An 18,572-nucleotide genomic window follows, 5' to 3' on the forward strand; every position below is an offset into this window, starting at 1 on the left:
TTGAAAACCACACATGACACATTCAAACAAATCAAACAAAATTTTATTGAGCTAGTATAGGTGCCAATGGAAACTTAGTGTGATTAAATAACTGACTCTAATAAATAATTATTTTATCTTGATCTCGTGTTTATATGAACTTTATGTATTATGTTACTACACAGTTTGTATTCTGTTTACAGATTTAGATAATGAAGATTTTGATGATAGTATTAAAGACAAGGACTGGAAGGACAATAAAAGCTCAGGAATATCATAAGAAAGGTCTAAAATCAGAATTTGATTGATTTTGACATTTTAACTAGTACAGTACTGTCACAGTAAAGATTTTTGTAACAACTTTAATAAAAATACTATCGGTCAAATGGTTTTATAGAGAGATATAAAATTAATTAAAGTTAAAAAATAATTCCCTGATAAATTGTTTTTACAACAATTTAAACAACTTATGGGCAAGCAAATTATCAAGAAATTATAGTTTTAATGAAAAATAGAAATTCAAAAATAAAATTATCAAACATACATTACATAATATGAAATTTGCATTTATTGAAAAGCCTGGAATCTTACAAATAAAAAAGATTTAATTTTATCGCGCAAAGCGATACTTATTCCAGATACCTGCTTATTATCATTTTTATAAAAACTTAAAAATATCTGAAATTGATAATACTTATAACAAATACTAATAAAACAATAATAATAAAAAACTATGAAGATAGTGATTAATTTATATAATAAAATTAGACTTATTATTTATTTATTTTCAAAGCCATAGGTAGCATAATATTATTAAACATAAGGCCATGATAATTATAATGAGTAACTTTTTTTTTTACATTGTATTTCAAACAAGTATTACCTATATTATTTTTTATTTAGTGTTTTATAGTAAATTATTTTTAAAGATACTGATTACATACCTACAACTATTAAATGATTAATTTTCATCCTTTTATATATTACCTGTACAATTTTAAATCATAACACAACAATTTTAATCAAATTTCAAAAAAACTAACAGTTAATAATATTTTATTATTCATTAATAATTTAAAGTTCAATACTGCCATATTTTGGTATGTCTGAAAATCAATTTCTATATGCAATACAGCCACATATCAAAATATGACAGTCTTGCATTTATTTAAAAGATTGTAAAAGGCCATAATAAGTCTGACTTTTTGGGTTCAAGCGAATATTTTAGTATATTTGAAAAAGTCACAATATAAAGTATGTTTAAAGTGCCTATTGTAGTTTTTAGTTTCAAATGCATATAGGTGAAGAACTCTTTGCAAACATCACCATTGTAAAAGTGTACGAACGTGTACCTCAATTCTTTTATAATATTAAGCCGCAAAAGAATTGGTATTAAAACAAACTTACCTTAAATATCAATTATTTTGGGCTTTGTTAGAGTCCGCGACTTGTATGCATTCCGACGCTGAAATGGAAACGCATCAGATACTGCTGAATTGAAGTCTAAAAATAATATGATTTATGAAAAAAAAGATTAAACGGAAAACAGGATGTTTTTCGTTCATGTCTACTTTGCTATCTAATTGAAATGTTAGAACCTTTAATAGACTGCGTCCTACGCAACGACATTGACAATCGCCATGGATTATATTGTACTAAATCAATAAGAGAAATCCATAGATACCTAGGTATATTTTATAATACTACTTTTTAATGCAAATACTTATTTTTTAATATAGGCAAGAGATAGAAATTTAATTTTTATATATATAAATTAGACTCACGCTATTCTTATTCCAAATAAACCAATTTATTTTAGCTTTTTTTTGTTTCTTTCAGTTATTTTAGATGTCCAATTTGTATATTATGTTTATTATCAGGGTTCGGATTTTATAGCATCAAAAATCCTAAAATATGCGCTATGATATGACCAAAAAAAAACCGTAAAATATGCTCTATAAATATTCCCTAAAAAAATCAAAAATAGTAACAAATAAAAATAAATACAAATCAAAATTTTATTCAATTTATCATATATCTTTATTAAATCATATAATATCTTTATTAAATCATATATTTATAAAAAAAAAACTAAAATCTCCGTATGCAGTTAAAAAAAATTTGTATGTACTGATTAACTATTGATACCTTGAATATTATGACATCGTTTGTATGCAACTATTCAAAATTATCTGAGTAAATAAGAATAAAATTTCAATTCTTATTGATTCGCATTAATGATTACCATTTTTCATGAGATTTATGAAAAATATAAAATAAAGCGTTGAATTAATAATATTAGCAAAACATGGCACCAAAACTTTAAAAGTAGCACTAAAATTGTTCGAACGTGGAACGTTGTGCGACAGCATAAACTTGTCCCGTACACCACAGCTGCGTGGTGGCGGATGAGATAAGTGTCATCCAGCAAGTTCCCCCCTCCCATCGCCCGACGACATTGTTGTCTGCTGCTGACCGTGCCGCCAGCCAGCCCGGCGCCCGACGACTTTGTCTGTGTGTTCCACTCCGAGCGGTCGATCTTGAAACATAGTTGTGCTCGTTCGCCGTCGCGTGCCTTGTTTGGTTTTGTTGTTGTTGGGCCACTGGCCACTGGCCTTCGTCGTCTGTCTGCGTACCTGGCGGTACATCCAGCAAATCCAGTGTCATCGCCATTTGTCGGCACCTTTGCCAATTACAACCACCTTGTGCTGTCTGCGTGGACACTGGAAAAGCGTGCAGGTGCGGGACCGGACGGACTGTTTCATCGACCATAGCTGCGGATCCGCGTGGTGGTGAATTGGCGACACCATTGGAACCGGGTCGTAACTATAGCTGTTTTTCCCCCCTTTTTTTTGTATACTGCATTCTATTATTATAGAGTTGCAACATTTTATGTATTTTGTACAATATATATGGCCCGATAATCGGAGCTGTCTTGTAATAGTGTGATTTATAGCTGTATAATATTAGCTGTCTATCATTATAATTTATTTGGGGCGCCCTAACTTATTCTTATTAATTATTATTCATTGTGAATTAACGACAATCGTTGAAATTTTATAATTATATTGTCTTTTTATTAATTATTTTATTCTAAGTAAGTCTGTACTCGTCTTGGGTAACCTATACCAGTCCTATACATCGCGAGTCGATATAGCCAACCACCGAATTTTTAGGAGCTTTATCGGCATACAAAAATTCTAAAATTCTTCAAATATGCAAAAAATAGCAAAATAAAATTTCATATTTAGAGTTCGTGGTGCATTAAACAAATTTACAGCCCACTCTGCTATTTTTATCTCTATCCTATAATAAGTAGCAAATGCTATAAAATCTTAACCCTGGTTATATAACTTAAAAATTATAATATAGGTACCTACTATTGTTTTGAACATTTCCTATGTCGTACGTGTATAAGACGGAGACAACACATGCGGGTTAGACGTCCTCTCAATAATAAAATTATAGGTATACTATAGGTACCTATATAAGTTGGTACTCACTATGACACTACTCACTACTCAAATACTATAATTATATTTTTCTATAAACACTTAATTAGTTTATTATTGTAATAATATTGTCCTTCTAGCAATACCCATCTAGTACCCACCCACCCACCCATATTTAAGGTGTTGCTTGAGCAACACTTGGACCCTAGGTTACATGCCACTGTATTTATTACAATATTATATATCAATGCGCATCTTCAGCCTTGTAATTTAACTACTGCTGCGGATTTATTACAATTCGTAGATATATTTGATAGCTACGAATAGAAAACCGCTTTCAACTATACACTTGGAAACAACAACTACGACGGCACCTTTTGATCCACCTCCTTGTCTCTTACGTGTAACAGTTTAGCCACTAAGATTCTGCATAAATACAGGACTTCGTCCATAGCAGAATTAGAATTAGTTAAATCTCCATCACATGTAGAACTTATTTGGTCGTAGAGTCCGCGCACTCTACATAGCCGCCAGACTAAGTTTTTTTTCCCTTATATTTTTAGTGAATAAGATTACTAACTTCTCGGGCAGATACTTTACGTTCTGTCCTCAAATTTATATAATAAATTTCATTTTTAATTAATAAATATTTTATAACTTTTAACGTTGTGCCAATTATAAACTCTGTACACTGCTCCTTTGAAAAACCTGATCGTCATTCAACGTCGCTGAACTCAAATATATAGGCAATAGGCGTTAGTGAGGGATCACTACACAAGGTTCCTAACATATTTTTACAATAGCAGTTGAAAACTAAAAGAAATATTTTTTTTTGGAATTTTTTAGATGCTGCTCTCCTGGCCACAAATTTGTTTAATTAGCATGTGAATTGTGAATCTGAATAATTAAATATTATTTTGCATTTATATGCATTTTTTTGGCTTTTTTAGGATTAAGTCATTTTTTGACATTTTTACGTAATTTTTCGATATTTTTATGTAATTTTTATTGATTTCTTGTTAGTGTGTAGAAAAATATCGAGTTTATTGAAAACCCACTATTTAATCATATCATTTGTCAAATAATATGTACCCAGTTTTTTTTAGAGTTACACTCATATTCAAAATCGAATTTGCCTTTTTGCGTAAAATTCCCGTTATCCCTTAATTTTATTTTTGTTTTTCCCGGCGTTTTGAAAACTACTGACCTCCCCAATGCACGAATGAGATTCAGTTTTTAACCGGAAAAACTACTGAAAATTAAAATTGAACAATCTAAGTACTATTTGGGCAATTTATCGTGTAGGTATTCAGACACAAAAAAAAAAAAAAATAAAGTGCAAAATAAATAAAATGCAAACATTCATAATTGTAAAATCAATATATCCATTGCTTCGCTCAAATGCTCAAAAAACAATTACAATTATAAACTTAAAATTCAATTGTATATATACACCATAGACTTATAAAACACCATACACCTATATACAATATGGTTTGGGCATTAATTATATATATATATATTTAATCAATGGTTTGGGTATATTTTGTCATTCTGTAATTTATCTATACCCAGTTTATTTTTTTATTTTTGATTCTAACTTCATAGTAGTAATATTAGTAAAATTAATCGCTTCTTGCTTATCAATACAAATAAAAATATTAGATAACAATAGTCAAGACTTGAGTGTTAACTTAACTGTTAAGACATTTTGAAATGTAAACGAATTAAAACTTTTAACTAGTTGCACAAAAGTATTAATAAAAATAGTATATTAATATGACTTATATATTATTATTGACTATTAACTAAGTTAAAAGTTCTAATTATTTACTAACACTAATACATGATAATATTTTTTTCTAACAGTCAATATACCTACTTAAAAATAAAAGTTGGTGCATCATGTTATGTGAAAAATATTTTTTATTATGTGTCTTAAGTTTTTTAATTTTTTTTAAATCTACAAGTACTGTCCATGCTTTAATAGATCCAATCACAGGGACTTTTGTTGTAGGAGCTTTTGTGACTGGATATTTTCTAAATAAATCAAATTATCAATTCCCTTTTTTTAGTACTTGTCCTAAAACATTTGAAATTAAAGGTAAATATTTTATAGTATTGTATATTGTAACTAAAAATAAATAACAGAAGAATAGTAAAAGAAAAGAAAAGTTATTTAGTATAATTAAAGAAAGTTCAATTATAATTAACCTACAATACTAAATTGGTATTTAAATTTCTGATTGATAATTAATTTTGATTTCACTGCATACTAAACCCATGCAGTTGTTTTTTTTTGTGGTTTTCTTTAACTTAGACTTATAATTATAATTTAATGAATGCATTTGTAGGCATTTTCAAGCATAATATTATACACTATTTACGTTTCATTGATTTTTACTCTTATGATTTTTTGGTAGAATTGATATACCTATTTGTTTCTTTTTGTTTAAAATACTAAAAATTTAATCTCAATTAAAAATGTTCATTTATATATATATTATGTAAATTTAGTGTTAACTTTAAATTTGTATCTTAAGATACTATAGTTTTTCATTATTTTTTACACAGATTTAGAGCGTGAAATGAAAAAAAACTTTTTTGGGCAACATATTGCATCAAAGATTATAGTATCTGCTTTGGCAGGTAATTTGCATCGGAGCAAAAATAACAAGAAACCATTAGTAATGAGTTTTCATGGTTGCACTGGTTCTGGAAAAAATTTTTTGTCAGATTTGATTGCTAGTCATATGTTCAAAGACGAAAAAATTAAGAAAATACGATATCATGTTATTCATGGACAATCTGAGTTTCCTATTCATTCAAATATAAATTATTATAAGGTAAACATTTTCTTTAGGTAGATAGGTAGATACGAGGTGTGGCAAATAAATAACGAGAATTTTTAATTTTATAACATTTATTTAATATTTACAATGATTAATACACCCATGCCTTCACAGTACTCTCCTCCAAGTCTAACACACTTGGTCCAGCGTTCTTCCCATTTCTGGAAGCACTCCTGGAAGTCTCCAGAAGTTAAACTCTTCAAAACCGTTGTTACGGCACGTTGAATGTCCTCCAAATCCTCATAGCGATGTCCTTTCATTGACTTTAACTTTTTAAGTTCCTTTAACTTTGGAAATAGCCAGAAGTCCAGTGAAGCCAGATCAGGGCTGTACCGTTGGTTGGGGAGCGTTGTTATGTTCCTACTGGTCAAAAACTGTTGAACTTTTAATGATGAGTGTGCAGACGCATTGTCATGGTGAAGGATCCAACCATTTTTGACTAATTCCGGCCTCACACGAGACATTCTATGACACAATCGCTTAAGAACTTCAATATAAAATACCCCTGTCACTGTTTGACCTTGTGGAACAAATTCTTTGTGCACAACACCCCTAATATCGAAGAAACAGATCAGCATGGTTTTGATTTGACGTTGCATCGTCTTGCGCTGATTCTCGACTTGATGCAAAGCGTGATGCCCATTCGTACACACGTGGTTTTGATAAGCAGTCATTACCAAACACACGCTGTAATTTACGAAAAATTTTGGCCGTTTTTTCACCAGATTTCACCAGAAACTTGGTGACGATTCGTTGCTCGTTTTTCACGTCACACATTTTTGTACGTCACGACACTACACTACTAACTTTAAAAAATCGGAGAGCACAAAATATAACACCGATCACTATCAAATTTGGCAGACTTGTGTATTACCTCGTGAACTTAAGGTCAACAAATTTTCAAGGTATTAGTGTTACCACTATAGGAGATAGAAACAAATTCTCGTTATTTAATTGCCACACCTCGTATATTCTGTGTGTTTGAATGTAAAATAATAAGTTTTGATTATTGTAAACCCATCTATAAAAATAACAGAATATAGAATAGTAATGTTCACTTCTGTTTTGATCTCACCATAATTTAATGTATAATCTTTGTATTTTTACTTTTAATAATACATTTTTGTAATTTTGATGAAATTTAATTATTTGTTTAACACTCACATGTTGATAGGTACTTAATATTAATTAATATTTCAGGAAAAACTTCGTTTTGATGTGAAATCCGCTATAAAATCATGCGATACAAATTTATTTGTTTTTGATGAAATCCATTATATACCTTTGGGTATATTAGATGTACTAATACCAATTCTTGAAAACAATGATGTGTCTATTGATTCTAGGTAATTTATTAGTTAATAATTGTGTTTTAGGGTCTGATGATATTGTCTAACTATTTAATAAATCAAAAGAATGTACATTTTGCACAGAGTTTCTGTCTTTATAAATGTTGATACATTTTGAATGTAAAAGAAATATATTATTAAAATAAAAAGGTTTTTTTGAACAAAAAAGACAATAGAATTGGACTACTTAAATGTATCTATAGGTACATGAATATTAAAGTTAAATGATTGATTATACATTTTTAAAAGAGGCATATTTAATTGCTTTATTAATATTACAGGAATTCAATTTTTATATTTTTAACTAATGCAGGCAGTGATGCTATTATAAAAAAATACTTAGATCTTTGGGATAATGGATTTTCTAGAGAGATGATGAAAGTTCAAGATTTTGATACCATTTTATTAAAATCTGCTTTCAATGAAGAAGGTAAAACTTATATTCATTATTATTTAGTTATAGTTATTATTTTTAATTAATATGTTTCATATTCATAATAGTTGTCAAAAGACATAATTTTATAACTATTTAAAGGGTGACACAAAAAACATTTACATCTTTATTTAATTTAAATGTGAGTCTTATAACTTTTTTGAAATAAAATAAATCATTTAAAACTTTGGTGGTAATTTTATAGATACATTTTTAAATGATTATATTTATTGATGTATTTATTTTAATAGGAGGATTCAAGAGAAGTGCAATAATAGATTCTCATATTATTGATCATTATGTTCCATTTTTACCACTTGAAAAAGTTCATGTAGAACAATGTATAGATGCAGAGTTAAAAAATCTAAACAAATATTTGGACTCTAAAACAAAAAGGTAATTTAATAAGTGAAATATATAAAATTAGTTTTATGACAAATTAAATCTTTCGCTTATTTTTTTCATTGCATTATGATACTATTTTATTGAATTGAAATCAACTGGCAATCATTTTAATATTTAAAAATATTAAATTTACTTCAAACACATACTTTATATTTTATACATTTACATTTATTTCATCTAAATAATTTAATTGTTATGTAAAAAAAATTTCTTGAAAAAATGTCTTACATAAAAACGTTAAGAAAATAGAACATAAACTATAAAAATTAAAAATCAAAACATAATATATGTTAACTCTATTATTATATTAAGTTAAAAAGTGTTCAAATACAAAAATACAATTAATTTATTATACTTTTTATGTATTAAAAATATGTTTATACTATTAGTATATAGCAGTATTAATATAGAAATAAATTTCTCAACAAAAGTATGGTATTTAAAAATTAAAAATGCTTAATAATATGTAATGACACAGTTTTTTACGATATGACTAAAAAAGTAAAAAAAAATATGTATAAATGTTTGGTATATTGAAACATAAATTATGGACACAATTTTAATATATACCTTAACTTTACAAAATTATAAATATTCAATTACAAATATTCCTTATATAGCACATAAAATAAAATATTGTTTTCTATCTTAACAAACATAAACATCAACGAATATTCAATCGATTAAATATATGTGAAATTGTGTGTATAATTGTATATATCAATGCATAATGATACATTTTTGAGACTTATATATAGTTAAAAACAAACAAACGTATTTGACAGATTATATGTAAAATGTACTAAATATATTAACTTTTTTCAGTGAAATATTGCGGATAATTACATTTGGTCCCGAGCCTCAAAAGTTATTTTCTTCTTCTGGTTGTAAAAGAATAAAAGCATTGGTTACAACTGAATTAAATACAATTTAAGTTGATATTTTTAATGTACTCTGGGTATGTTCTTGTACATATACTTTTGGAAAAAAACCGATCTGAAAATAAATATTAAAATATATGTTTAATGTTTTATTACTAAAAATATTAATATAATAGTCAATTACTTTGTCTCCAATTTGTCCTTTCCACCATCCTTTTTGATCCCCTTCTTTGCTCAAAATTTTCAACGTACATCCTTCTTTTAATGGTAACTGGTTTGATTCAGTAGGAGAAAAATTATACTTTGCTATGGCGAGTATTCGACAAAATGGCCATTTCAATTTAATGTCCAACCTGTAAAATTAATAGTTTAATAAACCTATTATAAATATATTATGTTTATAGTTATATATTATATCTACATACCCTGTAAAATTTTCACTCAAACTATTTCGTTCATAAAAATTAACTAATTCAACTAGGTTAGGAAAGAACCGTTTTTCTGATAAATAAAAACTGCTAATTCCGTCTTCCAATCTTTCACATATTTTCATATGCTTTACTTGGTTATTGGATCTAATTATAATTACATATGTTGTATTAAATGAATTCATAATTTTGATACTTGATATTTCAATTATTGTAAAATAGCATACTTTAAACTCAACGCATAAACAGTTTCTACTGGTCTAGTAGGTCCTCTAGGTCGTATTCGTACTAAATAGGTACCACCAGATTCACTTTCTAATAAATTTGTTGCACGATCTCTATCCATTTCTCCAACAAACCTATTTAATAAAATAATTTATTGAATTATAGTTATCATTATTAATAACAAACCTTGCTGTGCACTAGTGCACTTTTATAAATATAATTAGAAAACTAAATATTAGTAAAAACCCAACTGAAGAGTTCTAATATAATTAGTATACTTTGACTACTCGTTTTCTTTGTCTCTATTTTGTGTACAATTTATAAACCAATGTTTTATACTTTTTGATTCATTTTGAAAGAATATACTAAAAAACTTCAAGAGCTGCAACTGCCTGATCGTTTAGGAGCCTTGTGTGTAGTCAGAATATGCATACAATGACAGCAAAAGTATTGTTTTCAGTTAAATATATGATGGATTTGTGACTTAATTACTCGAATTTAGTCGCAATCATAGAAGTGCAAAATGTGGATATGCGGTTTGTGCAAGATAAATTTAGAAAAAAAAATGTCTAGTGTTTTTTAAAGTGACCTATTTTATAGTAATTATTGTTTTAATGGTAGTTTCAACTAAATTTTAATATCTTACTCTGATAAAAAATAATTGCAAAATCTTACAAACAAGGAATTTTATTGATAATTACCAAAGTCCATTATTAATTATAACTAAATTAGCTTAGAGCCATACTGAGTAATATGCCATTTTGCTTATGATATTTGTAACATTTTTTATTGAAAATCTAAACAAAATTCTAGAGTTTTGCTTTAGTTTCAAATTGCTGGGGATATTTAGTTTTATTTTTAATTTTTTACAAGTTTACTACTCACCACAAATGTTCTGTTAAAGTATCATTGTCCGACCAATTTCTTGTCCAATCTGGTGACTGAAATAAGAAGTTATTTTTTTTATGAATTATTTTACTTATGTAAATACAAATTAAATAAATATATACATTTATATTTGCTATGAATTTATTTTTTATATTAATATATTAATTTTACTGAAAATTAAATTAAAATGTAATGAATAACAAACAACTATTATTAGTTAAAAATAATTTTAAAAAGTTTCATCAGACTAATAATGATATATTATACTAAAAAAACTAGTGATTTTAATATAGTTAAAACTTATTTTGTTTAAGATCTACATATGCTTCTAAATGAGTTTATTTTTTATACTAAGAGAAAATTATACATGGTTTATTGTAATAAAACGTTTTTTTCCTTTTAACATACACTTTAATAAATAATAATTTTAAAGATTATTTGTAAAAAAAAAAAAAATGACCATATTATTTTATAATAACTTTTCATTTTAAATTAGTTTGATGACCAAAATACTTAAACATCAAACATACAGTAGAATTTATTTTTAACTGTCAGTCATTGAACCAGAGCCTTGACGTAAAATTGAGTGATTTTTTTTAAATATTTGCAGTATTTATACATTTTATACATACATTTTTTTTATCACATTATACAAAATTACTATTTTTTCTTTTTTATTAACTACATACACATTCATATTATTTCTAAAAAATCTACAATAAACAAACATACTTATGTACATATAATTTTTTTTAAGTAAATTAAATTTAATAAAAACCCTGATAGTCCAACTAAAAAACATGGATAATCGAGTTTCTGCTGTATATTACGTAAGAAATAATTGGATTGAATTATATTTTTTTAGTCAATGCAAAAGTTTTAAAAATTTTTATTATATTAATATATATCTATATAGATTCATACTCTGTGTCGCTGATTGAAACTAGCATGATCTGCTGGAAAACGATTTGAAAACATAGTGTTTTGAGTGATAGTAGATTGTGGACTGATTAAACCACATCTTCCCGATTCTGGTATGCATGATTTATGAACACTAATAAAACATTCTTCACATTTGTAACCCTATAAAAATAAAATAAAATATTTTTTAGATATGAAAAGTACAAACAATAAAACAAATTAAGTTTAAATAATAGTTTACTTGAAATATACAGCCTTTCAAGTATTTTGAACAATGATAACATATGGTTGGTATGTCAAAAGTTTGCATCACAAATTTGTGACTTGTTAAATTGCATACTGATGGCTCAATATTGTCCCTAAAAATAAAAATTGTATTAATAAAAACATATCTGAAAACTCAGTGTATACATTTTAAAATATTGATTTCTATTGATTAGTCTAAAATCTATAATATGTAATACAAGTTACAAGGAATGTTAACTCTTAAAATTGAAGTAAATAAATCATATTTATTAGTATTTTTTAATGTATATAATCAATTATGTTATAGGTTTCTTACATGGCATCTTTAATTGCTTTCATCCATTTCATTTTTTGTTCTTCAGATCTTGCATAAAATGTATACACAATACTTTCTGACTTGTGAACCATGTGAAACTGATGGGACCATCTATTTTCTCTATATAAGAATTTGCGGCTAGTATAATCTTCTAGACGATATTGTGATATAATAAGTGATTGCTTATAAGAATATTGATCACTCTGGAAACCAATAAATTTAATTTAAAAAAACAAATTTTTTTTGCCGAAATTGATTTATAAAATGTTCGATTTATATACTTAAAGATTAAAAAATTAATTAATTCTGTAACTAAAAAATACAAACATAGTTATTTTTAGTTTAAATTTGGACAAAATCAATTATTAAAACCAAAAATAATTACTGTTTTTAATAAAGATTTATCATTTGTTAAACTAATTTCAGTTAAGGGGATTGGAAGCGGTGATTTTCTGTCTTTGTCTAACACACGTGGAACATACAATATGCCCGATAAAAATTAAAGTACTTCTAGTTGCTAGATTTAAAATATGTAGATTTTTGAATTGGTGTACAAGTTTACTTTGCATCGGTCGAAGCATATTTTTAATATATTTCATTAAAAAATTGACAAATTTATAAAATTTTAAATATTTATTCTTATCAAAATATCTTACTACAATCAAAAATGTGCTTCAACTGATGCAAAGTCAACTTGTATACCAATTAACACATCTTTACATATTTTGAATTGAACAAATAGAAGTACCTTAATTTTTGCCAGGCATATTGTATGTCCCAAGTGTGTTAGACAAAGACAGAAAATCACCGCTTCCAATCCCCTTAAATTATTTTATTTTATTAATAAATTTTTTTGTTTTGTAATTTAATATGAAAAAAAAAATAAATTAACAGTATTAAGAGTTAGTCAATATTGGTACATAATTAACTTTGTAAATACATGGATAGATATTTGACTTACTCTAATTGATTTGCACATCAACACAACTTGGTCAAAAATGAAGACATATCTACAAAAATGAAAATAATAAAATATCTACATACAATCAAAAAAAAAATCATTAAAAATAAAACATGTACTTATACTAGCATGCACAATAAGCAAAATCTAATTAATTTTAAATTAAACTAAAAATTTAAAATCAATTAAACAAATTAAAATACCTTGGTTTTAATTTCTGATCATTATGGGCTTTAATTTTTAATTCACCATCAGTTATTAAATGGCCATAATTTTTCAATTCCATCATTCCAACGATATTCCAATCAACAATACTTTTCTGAAATTTTATAATTTTATCGTTATTATAAATTATAAAACATTTTAAAATATTATTTTGCAATTTTTACGATAACATATATTAATAATTATTACCTGAACATCATTCATGATTTGCAAAGTATCACTATCTCTCTTTACTTCATTTATATATTGAGCTATGTCAACCATACACTCTTTTGCCCATTCTAAACCAGGAAGATCCTTATGTGTCTAATTTATAATCATAGTTATATGAAGATTTTTATTTTACAAGAATAACAAATAAGATAAATTATGGTTATTGTACCTGTGGAGTATCATGTATAAGTTTATCTAATAATAGGTGATATTTAAGTATCCTTTGCATTGGTACAGACAATATATCTCGTAATTTAAATTTTCCATTATTAGCTTCTTCTTGACATCTCTAAAAAAATAATAATCATACAATTTTGCCGTTATTTGTAAACTATAATTTTTTTTTTTAAATTTTAAATTTTATATTTTTTATTGCATATACTATTAACTAGTACTTGAATTAGAATGTAATAAGAAAGACTACCTCAAAATTTAATATTATAACAGGTAATTTAGAAACATTAAAAGGATCAGAAAATTTAATTCTCATTTATAAAATGTTTTAACAAAATATGCAATTAACTAATGAAATTTAGACAATAAACTAAAGATAACTTAAAACCAAAATATATATATATATAATATAAAATGAAGAAGTTAAAACATGAAATTATTAATAACTTTTTATTAAAACAGAGGATTAATGAAAATAAAAAGAATACAAATACAGCAAAATATGAATAATTATAATATATTTAAATCATACATTAACTTCTCTATTAATATGTTCATTTTGGTTGCAAATGTTTTGTATTCGATCTTGAGCTGTTGTAAGGTTTGCACAGTAATCTGCATAAACTAAAAACTTATCTTTCCAATTAAGAAAGACATCAGAAAGCCTTAAGGAGCTATACTGTGAACATGCTTTTATTAAATCCAAATGAAAATCCTTATGTATTTCATGGAGTTCCTAAACATATTAAATTAATGAATAATAATAAAATATTAAAAAAAAATTAAATGAGATTTTGATTAAAGATTACTTTTATTCCTTGAAATATTGTACAAAAGTCATCTTCTTTCATTATTTTTATAAGTGGTTTTATAAAGCATTTTAACAGTGTCTGTAATACGTCAACATAATTTTTTTCAGTTTCAACTAGTTCATTAATGACATAATCTCGTTTTTCAACAATTTGCTGTGGGGCTACAGGATGCTAAAATAAGTATGAAAGTATAAAAATAAGTGAAGTTTAATTAAAAATCTCGCATAATAATGAAACAAGTTGATCATATAATATTTTAATATCATATATTTTATTTTATTGGCTATTAAAAAATATATGACCTATGAACATTTTAAGAAAATAATGTTAATGTATTTGACCATTAAATATTAAATACTTATTATAAGTACAATAATTATTTGTAAATTTATTATTTAAGTAGGTATTCTGAATACTACAAAACTCATTTATTTGAATACAAAAATAAAAGTATTCTTTACAATACCTTTTGAGTTATTTATAAATATTTTCAATTTTTTTTCTATAGATGCTCTTAGAAATGTTTTATTACAACATTAACATTTTTAAAAAATTTTATTACAATTCAAAATTACATTGAAAATTACATACTAGCTTTCACACAGAAGTTGTTCATTTAGTGTGAACACACTAGAGCAGGGGTTGCCAACCAGTCGATCTTTCTAGGAATATAGGTCGATTGTTATAAAAATTAATTTTACCATTATCAGTCGATCGCCTAATAATAAATAATCGGATAATGTAATTTTTTTTACTATTTTTCGTGTATTATCAATATATTAAATTATTATTATTATTATCATCATGAAGAAACAATAAATATTTATTCTTTGGAGCTTAGACCTTTTTTTTTTTGCTCATAAAACAAATCTTTTCCTAAAGACCTAAATTCTCCTAGATGTCGATCACCTGGGGCTAAAAATTTCAAATGTAGCTCACTTGTTTGAAAAGGTTGGCGACCCCTGCACTAGAGCTTACACACAGAGTGTCGAGAGATTGTGGGGGTCCTCTAAATGGCACAACAAGAAATATAGAGGTACAGTTCGTCAACATCTACACAGTTATAAAGTTGAATTCATGTGGTGTCAAAAGCACGAAAATCTATGTAAAGACATCTTAAGTTTCATGTCTAAACATATTCCTTCCCAAGTTAATTATAAAACTTGAATTTCTAATTTTTATTATACTTTTTATAATTTTTAATTCATTTTTTAAAATTATGTCGTGTAAATTAAGGTAGACACAATAACTGATAAGTATTTTATACTTTGTAATCACAGTGAAATTTTTGAAGGTAATGTTTTTTGTAAACAATTAATTCAAATTTAACATATACATTTCAAAGATCTACTCTTCAATGACGATGTACACACAAGAGTTGAGACCTATATTATACAACAAAGAGGTTTCTTACTATCCCTGCTTTTTCATTATTAAATAGTCATTAAAATTATCGGACAGACTTTTATCACAAAAAAATTAGATAACTAATAATATTTAATAAAATACCTCTGAAATAGTTAGAGAAGATTGAATATCAATTGCACACAAATCATGATAAATTTCTTCATTTCGAATATGAGTATCATAACTGGTGTATTCATTTTCATGAAAAGAATCTAATAAAGCACTTCTAGAAGATACAAGGTCTCTAAAATATAATTTTAAAATCATTCAAAACAACAATAATTAATTAGGTAGTTAATTATAGTAATGGGTATTAGTAAAATACTATTAGTAAAATAAACAAATACATTTTTTAGATGAATAATTTATATACATAAATGAAATATATGTTATAATACCAATACAATACCCATCACTAAAAATATTTGTAAAATAATATAACTTACAATGAATTTATGTTTCTGTATATGTCTTCTTGTGATAATGTTCTTGGTTTAGTAACAATAAATCCACTGCAATCAAAAGACATTTCAAAAAAAATTGCATGTGTAAAAAAAAATAATAAATTGTATTTATTATAGATACATACGGAATATGAAGTCTTTGCAATTTTTGAGTTTGTGATAGAATTGATAAGGTACGAATAACTTTGAAAAAATCAGATAGTTCAAACAATACAATTGGATCAAATATATCATACTCTTTAACATCAAAAACTTCTTGACATACTTGCAGAAATGTTTTTATGTTGCGCAAACATAAGAACTAAAAACAAAAAATAAAAATAATAAGAAAGAAATTGAATGTACTGCAAACCTATCTAATTTTTAAAAACAACATACATTTTCAAGAATGTAAACAATTTTTATTTATGTTTAAGCTATAGTGTCTATACTTTTAAAAAGTTTAAACAATGAACACTTTTTTTAATAAAAATATACCGCATAAATAAATTTATCCAAATTAGCACATAATGTATACTATATAGATTAAATACTTTAATATAAGTCTAAGAAAATAAGCCAAGGTAAACTGAACTTATTCAACTGCAAAAATGCATTATATTAATTATTACAAATTCTGATTTTTGAAATTTGTGGTTAAAGACTATATTTTAAAATTCTTAGGATGTTATGTACTATTAATTTAATGAGTAGGTATCCCATGGTGATACAACATTTGGTTTTTAAGTTGAGAACCTTCTTTTTACTGTAAATCATGTTAATTAATGGGTGAATAATTTGTTGAGAATTTTGATATTTACTTCAAAATTTGGTTGGAGTAGTACTTCAGTTATCAAAATATTTATGTTAAGGATAATAGTTCTTAAAAATGGTTTTAGAGTAATATATTACAAATATAATGTGGGATATTTATTATACTAGGATAATTTTTGTGATTATATATTGATAGATTAACATAATAAATACTAAACATGTTGAATTACCTTAGTTCCCACATTTTACAACCACATTATTATGGACTTATTGTCTATAGGGAGTACACAAATTTAAATTAATTCAAATCAAAATTTTCCAAAAAATAAATAAATCCCAAGAATTATTAAAAATATTTTTAATACATTGACTGCCATATGATCGCCGGTGATCATCTGTAATTCTAAAACTTTATGTGTGTGACCAAAGATGCAAATTAACAAAAACATATTATTATTTTAAATTTATTACACTTGTTGGAACTTAAATGAAAGAAATTCTTTTTGAACAATATAAAATGTTTATAAATAAATACAGTGATGCAATTTAATTATACAAATAAAGAAAATTAAGATTAAAATTTAATGGATAGTGTTAAGCATTGTCGTTTTTGAATTCTACATAAATAAGTTTATCCTATGACAAATTGCTGTATTAATCAGTGTTTAAACCCTTATTGACTATAATATAATTTATGAATGTGAGGTATGTATGTATCATTTTATTAATTTTTCAATTTAGTTGTTATGAAAGATATATCATTACTTGAGCCATTTGTGGTTTTTGATTTATGTCTTTTGTCCCTAGACATCCTGGCTCTAGAATGTTTAAAAGATTGCATAAAATTACTCCATCCCTAAGTGTATGTGCTAAATCGTCGATTGTAGATTCTGGCCAATTGACTTTATGATCAGATCTGATAGCGCCACACCTTGTTAGCCAATTTGCACATTCACGCCAACCACCGTTCGCCATGACATCAATGGAATACAGTAAAAATTAAATAAAAGTTCATGATAAAATCAAAAATTGTTTGAAAAAAAGTACAAGTAAAAAACGAAGTTTTGAAAAGGAATGTCAACACAATTTTTGATAAATAACAACAATCAACTTGTTGAATGTTTATTTTGATTCGAAGCATATGAATTAATGTATACGATGATACGTAATTTCCTGCTGATAACGAAT

General features: G+C 25.9%; 2 protein-coding genes across 2 annotated transcripts; one reads left to right on the forward strand and one right to left on the reverse strand.

The window, feature by feature from the left end:
* The first annotated feature begins 5,118 nt into the window (after positions 1–5,118).
* Positions 5,119–9,489, forward strand: LOC107170161 (torsin-1A-like). The gene is made up of 6 exons (XM_089225928.1): positions 5,119–5,535; positions 6,006–6,277; positions 7,484–7,629; positions 7,914–8,062; positions 8,317–8,461; positions 9,296–9,489. Exons 1-6 carry the CDS (start codon positions 5,337–5,339, stop codon positions 9,402–9,404), a joined length of 1,020 nt encoding a protein of 339 aa, XP_089082054.1. The 5' UTR covers positions 5,119–5,336; the 3' UTR covers positions 9,405–9,489.
* Positions 8,757–18,516, reverse strand: LOC107170160 (Vav guanine nucleotide exchange factor). The gene is made up of 18 exons (XM_089225925.1): positions 18,150–18,516; positions 16,757–16,932; positions 16,614–16,679; positions 16,270–16,411; positions 14,758–14,931; positions 14,481–14,684; positions 13,944–14,063; positions 13,751–13,867; positions 13,540–13,655; positions 13,337–13,385; positions 12,376–12,578; positions 12,055–12,172; positions 11,817–11,975; positions 10,890–10,945; positions 10,007–10,138; positions 9,777–9,926; positions 9,536–9,704; positions 8,757–9,466 (listed from the first exon to the last, which is right to left on the reverse strand). The coding sequence occupies exons 1-18, from the start codon at positions 18,357–18,359 to the stop codon at positions 9,401–9,403; spliced, it is 2,427 nt and encodes an 808-aa protein (XP_089082051.1). The 5' UTR covers positions 18,360–18,516; the 3' UTR covers positions 8,757–9,400.
* Positions 18,517–18,572: the final 56 nt, after the last annotated feature.

The sequence above is a fragment of the Diuraphis noxia genome, unplaced genomic scaffold, assembly GCF_037042655.1.
Source record: "Diuraphis noxia isolate RWA-SAM2 unplaced genomic scaffold, SU_Dnox_SAM2 contig0004, whole genome shotgun sequence".
In the NCBI taxonomy this organism is placed as follows: domain Eukaryota; kingdom Metazoa; phylum Arthropoda; class Insecta; order Hemiptera; family Aphididae; genus Diuraphis; species Diuraphis noxia.

Excerpts from the sequence above, each read along its gene's own strand:
- LOC107170161 (XM_089225928.1), top strand. The coding sequence starts at position 5,337 with ATGTTATGTGAAAAATATTTTTTATTATGTGTCTTAAGTTTTTTAATT. Across the intron at positions 5,536-6,005 it reads TAAAACATTTGAAATTAAAG|ATTTAGAGCGTGAAATGAAA; the intron begins GTAAATATTTTA and ends TTTTTTACACAG. Across the intron at positions 8,462-9,295 it reads TTGGACTCTAAAACAAAAAG|TGAAATATTGCGGATAATTA; the intron begins GTAATTTAATAA and ends AACTTTTTTCAG.
- LOC107170160 (XM_089225925.1), bottom strand. The coding sequence starts at position 18,359 with ATGGCGAACGGTGGTTGGCGTGAATGTGCAAATTGGCTAACAAGGTGT. Across the intron at positions 14,685-14,757 it reads CAATATTTCAAGGAATAAAA|GAACTCCATGAAATACATAA; the intron begins GTAATCTTTAAT and ends TAATATGTTTAG. Across the intron at positions 10,139-10,889 it reads ACTTTAACAGAACATTTGTG|GTTTGTTGGAGAAATGGATA; the intron begins GTGAGTAGTAAA and ends TTTATTAAATAG.